Source organism: Arachis ipaensis, chromosome B06 (assembly GCF_000816755.2).
Source record: "Arachis ipaensis cultivar K30076 chromosome B06, Araip1.1, whole genome shotgun sequence".
Lineage (NCBI taxonomy): Eukaryota > Viridiplantae > Streptophyta > Magnoliopsida > Fabales > Fabaceae > Arachis > Arachis ipaensis.
This window is the reverse complement of record NC_029790.2, coordinates 4388422-4400437: the sequence shown is the minus strand read 5'-3', so window position 1 is coordinate 4400437 and position 12016 is coordinate 4388422. Positions and strand designations below refer to the sequence as shown.

The 12016-nt window shown below is 39.0% G+C and overlaps 1 protein-coding gene across 1 annotated transcript in view; it reads right to left on the bottom strand.

Annotated features, from left to right (window-relative positions):
• The window catches only part of LOC107646281, a 5204-nt gene extending 2775 nt beyond the window's left edge, over window positions 1–2429 (bottom strand). The window contains exons 1-2 of the mRNA XM_016350475.1: window positions 2198–2429; window positions 1931–1976 (exon numbers count right to left, since the gene is read on the bottom strand). Of these exons, the coding sequence (XP_016205961.1) occupies window positions 1931–1976; window positions 2198–2429 (278 nt within the window). The remainder of the gene's footprint in view (window positions 1–1930; window positions 1977–2197) is intronic.

Genomic DNA, 12016 nt, shown 5'->3' with positions numbered 1-12016 from the left:
TGTAACTAATATATTTTTTAATTAGTTAGCTATAATTGGTTATACTCCAAATTAATTTCTTAGCGAAATTCATAAAATAAATATAATTAATCTTTGATAAATTGCATCAACATTCGTAATAAACTAATAATGTATTATGTTGTTCCCCTAAAAGAACTCACCAAACATGTTGCTTTGATAATTGATTGATTTTCGATCATTATCAAATTCGTTGATAGGACAATTCATACCACGAATGCTCATCCCACGCAAACAAACTCGGCAACTTCATGATTAAAGATTTATTAATTATTGTTTTTCGTTAAATGATATTTAAAAGTTAATTAAAAGTATTTTAATCATTAGGCGTTATTCTTTCAAAAAACAACTACTCAATAGGTTGTTTGGAAAGCCTTTAAATTGAATTTTTTTTCTAATAAATTGGTTTAGTTATATAGTTTGGAACCAACTATTAACATGGAAAATACTTCGATCTGAACTTAGTTACATAAGAACATATAATCATCACTACTTACACTTATTTTCCATTGATTCATGAGAAATTTGTACACCACCCTTCCACCTCACTTGAAAAAGGTAAGAAACATGCCATGTCTTTTTTGTAAAAAAATAAAAAAAAAAATCCTAAACTATTTTTTAATTTGACAAGTCAAAAGACGAGATTAAATTTCTATTTAAAAATATGCTATTAGTTAATAAATTGTTGGATGCGCAAAACGAAATTCAAACTAATAATGCATATTTCAAGAATTAGAATTTGAACTATGACTATCATCTTATAGGAGTTTGACATTGCTACTAGGCTATTTCTTATTATTTTTGTAAAATTAATTCTAATTAAGTTCTAATAAAAAACATGATTACAAAGTAATACATCGATTGATTATATTGTAAATTATACAATAAAAATGACAAGTAGCGGTGTATGTCTTTTTTTTGTTTTCCATTCTGATATGTACAAGTATTTTTTATTTTTTATTTATGCGTAAAGTATTAAATTGGTCCTTTATGTTTGAGTGTAATTCTGTTTTAGTCTTTAAAGTTTAAAGTGTTTTATTTGAATTCAAAAAAAAATCATTTAGCTTTAATATAATCTCACCGTGAGGTCAAAGTTAAATAATTAACAAAAAAATCCTATATTACAGCAGTACATGAACAAGATCGATAATCTAAAGAACAAGTATAAGCTTTAGAAGCACAAAATCAGCCGTGAATGTATCAATACATTTATTTATCATTTTTCGTTAGTTTTATAGAAAATATTTCACTTAAATTGTAAGAAAAATGATAAATAAATTTATTGATGCATCCACGATTAATTTTGTGCCTTTGGAGCTTGTATTTGTTCTCCAAGTTATCGATCTTGTTTTTGTATTGTGGTCATATAGGATATTTCGTTAATTATTTAATTTTAATCTCATAACGAGACTATATTAAAGTTAAATGAATTTTTTTAATTTAAATAGGACAATTTAATATTTTACCTTTTATTATTTTTTGGTGGCTTATCTTTTATTTAATTAATAGAAGGTATTTCAGTTTCTCTACATATCTTTAACCTAACTTAGAAGAGTCAAAGACCAGTTAGTTAATAAGAAGAGCGAGCCCTAATTTCTTTCTCAATACTCTAATCCCAGCTCTCTCATTTGAAAACCTGAATATCCAATTTTTAACATTACATTTTTTTATAAACACTCTTTAAATTGGATTTTAGGTACTAAAATAAAATCAAAACATTTTTAAAATATAGTCTTTTTATCTTTTTTTTTTTATGTTCTTTGATGATTTGACTGCATCCACTAACCATAATGGACTTTATGCCTAAATTCCGTAACCGTACGTACACCATGTCATTGGCGGATTCCAACACATGATTCTAATGCACTTCAATTCAACCGGTTCGTCCGGTCACCTCCCAACACTTACTCACCTAACCGGTAATCTCACTCGCCTTTTCACCTTTTTCACCGCTTTTCCTGTGAACGAAGAATAATATATAGAAAAGTATGAGGTTTTATCCTATGTGTACAATGGAGTTAATTTAAAATTAAAATTAAATTATAGGTAACTAATTAATTTTGAATAGTTTTTAATTTAAAATTTAAATCAAATATTAAGATTACTGTGTATTTTGAAAACAAATAAACTACCTCCTTCTTTCACTTCTCTCTCAATACGGTTTGTCAGCGTTCTATACCTTTCTTATGGAGTCTCGCTGATACACTAACGCCACGGTCATCAGCCGCCACTAGAAATTGCACCGACACTGTTCCGACTGGTGCCGTTGCCGCACAGGCCACCGTCAAGGAAAGACGCGCATATTGTATGGGTCGAACTAACGGCACCGCAGCAACCCGGACGTCCAGCGCATCCGTTGCAGCCGGTGTGTGCCTTCTTCCGACACTGTCCTCACCTCCTCTAATGCGCATTCGCTTTCTCCCATTCCCTTAAGTCTCTTCTCACCGATGATACCACCATGTTCTTCTTCTTCGGATTCAAGCATGGTTAGCTTTTGAGCCATATACTTCACAACAGTGCCGTTTTTGTCATGACTAGTTATTTAAAAGTAAGTGTGAATGTTTAAATTTTGTACTGTGCATGCAGCAATCTATTGGCTAACAGTAGATTCTTAAATAGAATTTAGATCCGCGAATGATTAATAATGTTAACTGTTAAATAATTTTTTTAATCGTTTACTATCTCTTTTTTATATTTAAAAATCAATATAATATATTTATTTTAAGGGTAAAGTACTAAATTGGTCCCCTAAGTTTGGGCGTAATTCTGTTTTGGTCCTTAAGGTTTAAAGTGTTCTATTTGAATCCAAAAAAGTTTCATTTAGCATCAATTTAGTTCCACAGTGAGGTCAAAATTAAATAATTAACAAAATGTCATACATAACAACAGTACAAGAACAAAATCGATAACTTGGAAAACAAGTACAAGCTCCAGAGAGGCATAAAATCAACCATTGATACATCAATACATTTATTTATTATTTTTTATAATATAAATAAAATATTTTCTATAAAACTAAAGAAAATGATAAATAAATGTATTGATGCATCAATGGTTGATTTTGTGTTTCTAGAGCTTATACTTGTTCTCCAGATTATCGAATTTGTTCTTGAACTGTTGTTATGTAGGACATTTTGTTAATTATTTAATTTTGACCTCACTGTGGGACTAAATTGATGCTAAATGAAACTTTTTTAGATTCAAATAGAACATTTTAAACCTTAAAGATCAAAACAGAATTACGCCCAAACCTATAGACCAATTAAATACTTTACCCTTATTTTAAATATGCACAAGAAACAAGCCTTCATTATAAATTACATGGTTATTGATATACAATTTTGGTAAAACTTGATATAACTTATCTTTATTATATTCTAGTATGATGTAATAAACTATAAAAAATTATAAGCATTATAACTTTACTTAAATTAGTATCGGTGCTATTTGATCTTAACCCATCCTGTCTTCATTATCTATCTCCAATGTTTTAATCTTGACACTCTAATACTCTATCATGTTTATTGTTATCTCCCCTTTATTGGTTGTTCAGTCCTCCATTTAGTAGAGATGACTGAAACTTTTAGTAGAGATCTGTGGTCCAACTATGTTGGTGCAGTTGAATTTTTTTCTAATAATCAAGTATCTTAATTACTTTTACAACAAAATTATAACTTCTTTAAAGAAGAGGAAGACATCACAAAAAAACGGATAAATTATAACGAAAGTTTTAATTAGTCATATAAGTTTTTTCATATTTTGTTAGATTTTTTTATATAAAAATGTTTAAATTTGGTAAATTTTTAAAAAATTTCTTTTCTTAGAATCAATACGTTGATTGTTGGTTGTAATCCATTTAGTTGAAGAATCCCTTTTATTATTGTTGTTGACCCAAATGATTCAACTTATAGTCTTGTTCATACAAATATATACCTATTTTTTAATATATTGTTGAGCTACTGTAAAAAATTTTCAAATTTGATCAATTTATTCTATTCTCATTATTTATTTTGCACTAAAATTAGTTATTTTAATTGGTGTTTGTATTAAGATATTTAATATTATTCTAAAAAATTACCAGAAATAACATATTCTTATACTTATTTAAGTTTCAACATTTTATTCCCAAGCATAAATTACTCGTCAGAATCAAATTCCTTTGGAGGGTGAGGAGGAGCATATTCTCATGTTATGAGCTATAAAAAAGTTATTATCTACATTATTAATCATATGATAGTAATGTATAATAGTTATTTTGCTTTTATACTATTAACATTGTTTATTTCAATATAAAAATATCAAACCTTAGAGCGTAGAGAAGGAAGAAGAGGAATTGAAAATGTTGAAAGAGAGATAAGTTGAATCAATAAAAATGAGATGATTCTATTATGAAATGAGGTGAAAGTGAATTACAATGAGAAAGGAAATTGTTATTTATAGACTAGCTAACAAAAGTTTGTAGCATGTGCTCCTTCTAATTAAGAGTTCGTTCTTCAAAAAGTAATTTTTTTGAGTTTTTGACTTATGAAAAATAGTAGTATTAATGTCTAGTGTAATTTTTAAAATCAAACTGTGATTTTTTAAGAAGCTATTTAGAAACTTATAGAGAAGTTAAAAAAATGACTTCTCTCATAATATTATTATTTTTTTATCGTATTTCTATAAAATAAACAATTTTAGAACTAAAAATTTAAATACAAAATAACTTATTTATAAACTACTTTTAATATAGCCATTTATTGTTTAAGCTATTTTTTTAAAAAGAACTTAATTAAACTTAATGAGTTTGAAAAACTCTAATTTAAATTGATGATGATCAAACATTATTAACACAATTAACTGTAAAATTATTAATTAAAATCTTCATAATTATATTTGCTAATTTAATAATTTTGTTGGTGCAGATCTATTGGGCCGAAAAAAAAAATTGGCTAGTCCAACTCATATACTCAGCCTTGATATTATATTGCTGAGATCATGATGGCTGAATTTATAGTTATGTTACTTGGGCCGAATAAAAAGAAAAGATCCAAAGTCCAATCCAATGCTTGGTCCGAAACCAATTGAGAGAGAGAAAGCAAATGCTTTGCTTCATTGCTTCCAACGAAATCCATTTCTATCATGTGGTGGAATTCAAATTTTATTAAAGTGAAGTTAATACATGCATTGGAAACATGAGAGAGAGTTAGCCTTTGATTTGATGGACATCATCAAGCTACACGCTACCTAATGCAAGGGAAGTGAAAATTTAAGTTACTTTATCAAAATTCATTAGTTAGTGTTCAAATTTCTCTCTCATCCCTTTCTCATCTTTCTTCTTGTTTTCGATCATTACACAGTAAACTATGGAAGAAACATTGAGCCACCGAAAAAAAGAAAGTGCAAGCAATAAGACCGTCACAATGATGGCAAGAAAAAGAAAACAAAAAGTATGCTGTGGCTGAGATTCTCATCACTTGTGGTAAGATTTGGTGAAGAGATCTTAGCTTCTCTATACCAAAAATGGTTGAAGAAGATTTCGGTCAGAGAAAAAAGATCCTTGGAGAGATGACTTGACTCTGATGTTGCAAAGTTTTGAGGAGGAGTTGGGTGCTGCTAGTGAAGAAGAGGCGGATGAATCCGAGTTCCACTTATCTGATGATTAATCTTTGTTTCTTTCCTTTTCGTTGATATTTGGCTTGTTTCGGCTCAATCTGATACTGTAATAGTTTATTTTGGTACTTTAGACATATGACACTGTGAAATACTCTTGACATTTTGGGTATATTTTGAATATTTTGTTTTCTATGTCATCTTTTGCAGGTGCCCCTTGATGCCAAAAGGGGGAGAAATGACTGGAAAATTGAAATTAAGAAAATAGGGGATGAAATCCTTTTGTGGATTCATGATCACCCTTGCTTCAATATTTTGTTGTGGTGATATGTTTTATGTTAATAATGCATCTGATTGCTGCTGCTTGATGTTTGAGATTTATTTGATTTACCTTGGTAAAATATTTACTATTTTGGATTAAGGAATATTTTTGGCAGTTCCTTTAAGCTGTGACATGTAAATTCTGATAGTTGCTATGTTTTGAGATGATCATGCTTGTTTAAAAATATTTTTCTTATTCTAATTATTTTGCTCTGATATGTTGATTGAAAAATATTTTCAAAAGAATTGAATAGCAACCTCTTGAAACATCAAAAATAGTTTTTGGTTGATATGTACTCAAGTGCTTTGAATGTGATTAAGCAGAAAATTAATTTATGATAACAAATGAGTTTTGCTTATCAAATCAATTCTGCTCATAAATCAAGCAATTCAACATCCTACATAAAATATGTTGAATAACATTGTTGCCTTAGACTTAATACAAATTGTTACAGGTATAAAAGCTTTCCTGGGTAAAATAGCATACATTTAGGAGGAGTCTTGTGACAATTGAAAAAGAGGGAGAAATACTAATCTTCAAAGGGAGTACTCAATACTCTAATCTCTAATCTCTTTCCATTTTAATTTTAATAATGTTTGTCATCAAGGGGGAGATTGATGAGTTTGAAAAACTCTAATTTAAATTGATGATGATCAAACATTATTAACACAATTAATTGTAAAATTATTAATTAAAATCTTCATAATTACATTTGCTAATTTAATAATTTTGTTGGTGCAGGTCTATTGGGCCGGAAAAAATTTTTTTTTGGCTAGTCCAACTCATATACTCAGCCTTGATATTATATTGCTGAGATCATGATGGCTGAATTTATAGTTATGTTACTTGGACCGAATAAAAAGAAAAGATTCAAAGCCCAATCCAATGCTTGGTCCGAAACCAATTGAGAGAGAGAAAGCAAATGCTTTGCTTCATTGCTTCCAACGGAATCCATTTCTATCATGTGGTGGAATTCAAATTTTATTAAAGTGAAGTTAATACATGTATTGGAAACATGAGAGAGAGTTAGCCTTTGATTTGATGGACATCAAGCTACACGCTACCTAATGCAAGGGAAGTGGAAATTTAATTTACTTTATCAAAATCCATTAGTTAGTGTTCAAATTTCTCTCTCCTCTCTTTCTCATCTTACTTCTTGTTTTTGGTCATTACACAGCAAGCTATGGAAGAAACATTGAGCCACCGAAAAGAAGAAAGTGCAAGCAACAAGATCATCACAATGATGGCAAGAAAAAGAAAACAAAAAGTATGCTGTGGCTGAGATTCTCATCAATTGTGGTAAGATTTGGTGAAGAGATCTTAGCTTCTCCATACCAAAAATGGTTGAAGAAGATTTCGGTCAGAGGAAGAAGATCCTTAGAGGGATGACTTGACTCTGATTTTGCTACCACCACAGGAGGTAGCTACAGTGGCTACGTGATGGAAGAGGCAGATATTGGAGTATATGAAGCTATCATAATCATGAAGCATCAAGGGCTATGAGTCCATCTTGGAGGGTAAAACAAGATGGAGGGCTCGGATTGATGAAGATTGGTGACTGTTACGGCCCAGCCCAGGACTCTTGCGGGTCAACCCGACCCGAGCTCCACCCGGCCCGGCTACGCGCCCTTCAACCGACCCGGACACGCGTCCCATACAGCTCACACACAGCTATGGAACAGCGTCCCTGAAAATATGGGCCTGAACTCCAGAGGGGCCCAGGGCTGACATGTATATAAGGGGAAGAATGGCTCTTCCCCCGAGGTACGTCACATCCCTACACTACCCTCATTTCGCCTGCACATATTCTGACAAGGGCGTCGGAGTGTCTTTGCAGGTGGCACCCCCCTCTCTCTCACACGACGTGCTCGGGACCTCCCCAGTCCGGACTGGAAGACCGTGACCAGACGAGCCCTTTCCTTCACCCCGGGTCCTGACCCGAACCGTCCGGTAACCGACCTACCGAACATTGGCGCCGTCTGTGGGAAATCGTCCATGGACTTCGTACTAGTCCAGACAAATACCGGTAGCGAGGCCGCGCCTCCCGTGCTTGGGGGAGGCGCCGTTTCGACAGAAACCCGACAACTACAGAGGTCGCCTCCGAGGGATGCGACGCAGACTCACGAAAGACGCCCCTTCAGAGGAACTGGCGACAACCACGCTAGGATAATACAAGAGTTGCGCCATAGGATGCAAGACTTAGAACGCCGGCTAGCCGAAAGAGAACGCGACCAACGCACCCCGGAGCGAAGCCCCGCCCGTTCCCGTTCAAGGAGCCGCTCGAGGCGCTCACCCAGCCCCCAATACGAGTCGGAGAGCACGGGGGGACGGGGACGAGCCAGAAGAAGAAGTCGAGACCCCATCATTTACGCCCGACACGAGAGACGGCGTGCGTCGAACAGAGGCGAAGAGGACGGCCGTCGGGAAAATGACGAGCCAGGGAGAACTACCCGGGGACCAGTAATAATAGGAGCGACCCCTTTCCACCGTTCCGTACTCGAGGTCCGGCTGCCGAAACACTTCGACAAGCCAACAGACATGAAGTATGATGGAACACAAGATCCCCTGGAACACTTGACGGCCTTTGACGCCAGGATGAATCTGGAAGGGGTAGGAGACGAGGTCAGATGTCGCGCCTTCCCGGTCACCTTGGCGGGCCCGGCGATACGGTGGTTCAACAACCTCCCGCAGGGCTCGGTGACTCAATTCTCCGACATCAGCCACGCCTTCTTGGCTCAATTCACAACCAGGATTGTCAAAGCCAAACACCCAATCAATTTGCTAGGGGTAACACAGAGACCCGGAGAGCCGACCAGGAAATACCTGGACCGTTTCAATGACGAGTGCCTGGAAATTGACGGTCTAACAGACTCGGTGGCAAGTCTATGCTTGACGAACGGGCTCTCGAATGAGGACTTCAGGAAACACCTTACCACAAAGCCCGTTTGGACAATGCAAGAGATCCAGTGCGTGGCCAAAGAATACATCAATGACGAAGAAGTCAGCCGGGTCGTGGCTGCCAATAAGCGGCAGCCCGCCTACAACCAAGCCCGGCACTATGAAGGCAGAGAAAGACCAAAGGAACACGCCAAGGACGGCGGTCCGGGTAAAACACCCAAACCGTTCCCCTGAGTTGGGAAGTTCACCAATTATACCCCCCTCACAGCACCAATCGCCGAAGTTTACCAACAAATAGCGGGAAAGGGGATATTGTCAAAGCCCCGACCTCTGAAGGACAGAACGGGAGGAAACAAGAACCTCTACTGCGAGTACCACAAGGGTTATGGACACAAGACCTAAGACTGCTTCGACCTAAAAGACGCCCTGGAGCAAGCTATCAGGGATGGGAAACTTGCCGACTTCTCCCACCTTATACGGGAACCAAGGAGACGTAACCGGGACCACGATAGCGAAGAAAGATCCCGGCCAACAAGGCAACGGCAGGAACCAGAGGGTGACGACCACGGCCTTACGGTGGTAAACGTGGTAACGGCCAGAAATACCGCCCCAAGGTCAAAGTCAGCACAGAAAAAAGACGCCAAGGTCCTAGCGGTCTCCACCTCGACAGGTAGAAGTTTCCGAGGTATCCCGCCCATCTCCTTCGGCCCAGAGGACCAATGGTTTGACGAGGCACCAGAAAGTCCGCCCATGGTCATCACGGCGAGAGTCGGGACGGGCCTCGTCAAACGAATCCTGGTAGATACGGGGGCAGACTCAAACATCATGTTTCGAAACGTTTTCGATGCCCTAGGACTAAGGGACGCCGACCTGACGACCCACCAGCACGGTGTGGTAGGGTTGGGGGACCACTTCATCAAGCCGGACGGAATCATCTCACTCCCGACCTCTGTGGGACAGGGACAAAAGCGACGAACAGTCATGGCGGACTTCGTAATATTACGAGACTCCACGGCTTATAACATCATCCTGGGGAGAAAAACCATTAACGACCTGGGGGCCGCAATTAGCACAAAACTGCTGGTGATGAAGTTTATCACTGATGACGGATCCGTAGGATCCATCAAAGGCGACTTGGAAACGGCAGTCGCTTTCGACCACGCCAGCCTCTCTCTCAGGAAAAAATCCAAAGAAGCGTCTGGGGTCTTCCTGGCTGACCTAGACGCCAGAATAGACGACAAACCTAGACCAAAGCCAGAAGGGGACTTGGAAAAGTTCAGGGTCGGTGAGGAGGACGATAAATTCACATTCATAAACAGGAACCTCCCCCACGAAATGAAGGAGACATTGATGGAAATGATCAGGGCTAATGCCGACCTCTTTGCCTGGACACCCGCCGATATGCCCGGGATAGATCCCCAGCTCATATCGCATCATCTGGCCGTCAAGGCGGGAACCAAGCCAGTGGCCCAGAGGAGGAGAAAAATGTCGCAAGAAAGAGCAGAAGAGATAGCCAGGCAAACGGCCAGCCTCCTAGAAGCAGGATTCATCCGAGAACTGGACTACTCGACTTGGTTGTCAAACGTGGTCCTGGTCAAAAAGCACAATGGGAGGTGGAGAATGTGCGTAGATTACTCTGACCTCAACAAGGCGTGTCCCAAGGATTGCTACCCTCTACCTAACATTGACGCACTCGTTGACGCGGCGGCGGGGTACCGGTACCTGAGCTTCATGGATGCCTACTCAGGATACAATCAGATACCAATGCACCGACCTGACGAAGAAAAAATGACGTTCATAACACCAGGAAGAATCTATTGTTACAGGGTGATGCCCTTCGGTTTGAAAAACGCTGGGGCCACGTACCAAAGGCTGATGAATAAGATATTCAGTGAACTCATAGGCAAAACAGTAGAAGTCTACGTGGATGACATACTCGCGAAGACTACGTGACCCAACGACCTCCTTAGCGACCTAGATGGTGTTTTTTCGTCCCTCCGACAACACGGCATGAGGCTTAATCCGCTCAAGTGCGCGTTTGCCATGGAGGCCGGTAAGTTCTTGGGATTTATGATTACTCAAAGAGGGGTGGAAGCTAACCCCGAGAAGTGTCAGGCAGTTCTTCAGATGAAGAGCCCGGGCTGTATCAAGGACGTCCAACGACTTGCCGGGAGGTTAACGGCTTTGTCCCGATTCCTCGGCGCGTCAGCAGCAAGAGCCCTACCTTTCTTCAATCTAATGAAAAAATGAATGACGTTCGAATGGACCCCAGCATGCGAGGAGGCATTCAACCACTTCAAGCAGATTTTAGCGGCACCACCAGTTCTCGGAAAACCCAGGGCCGGAGAACCACTTTATCTCTACCTATCGGTAACCGAGGAAGCAATGGCCACGGTGCTCGTCAGAGAAGGGGAAAAGACCCAACAGCCCGTTTATTTTGTTAGCAGGGTCCTCCAAGGACCAGAACTGAAATACAGCAAGCTGGAAAAACTGGCGCTGGCACTCCTAGTCTCCTCCCGAAGATTAAGACAATACTTCTAGAGCCATCGTATAGTCGTAAGGACGGACCAGGCGATTCGCCAAGTACTGCAAAAGCCTGACTTGACCGGTAGGATGATGACCTGGGCCATCGAGCTCTCCCAATACGACCTACAATATGAACCCCGACACGCGATCAAAGCTCAGGCAATGGCAGACTTTCTGGTCGAAGTGACGGGGGACCCTCCCGAGGAAACGGGCACACGGTGGAGGCTCCACGTTGATGGGGCCTCCAACCAAACGTCCGGGGGAGCAGGGGTCATCCTAGAAAGCCCAGCAGGGGTCATCTATGAACAATCGACTAAGTTCGAGTTTCCAGTGTCGAACAACCAAGCAGAATATGAAGCTCTCTTGGGCGGACTAACATTAGCTCAGGAAGTCGGAGCGACGAAGGTCGAAGTATGCAGGGACTCGCAAGTTGTCATCTCACAGGTAAACGGAAGCTACCAAGCCCGGGACCCCCTCCTACAAAAATACTTGGAAAAGGTTAGAGAAATAACGAGTCAGTTCCAGGAGGTCATCATCCAACACGTCCCAAGAGAAAGGAACACACGGGCGGACCTCCTGTCTAAGCTGGCGAGCACAAAGCCAGGGTCGGGTAACCGGTCCCTCATCCAAGGCATGGTAAAGGAACCAACGGTCACCCTC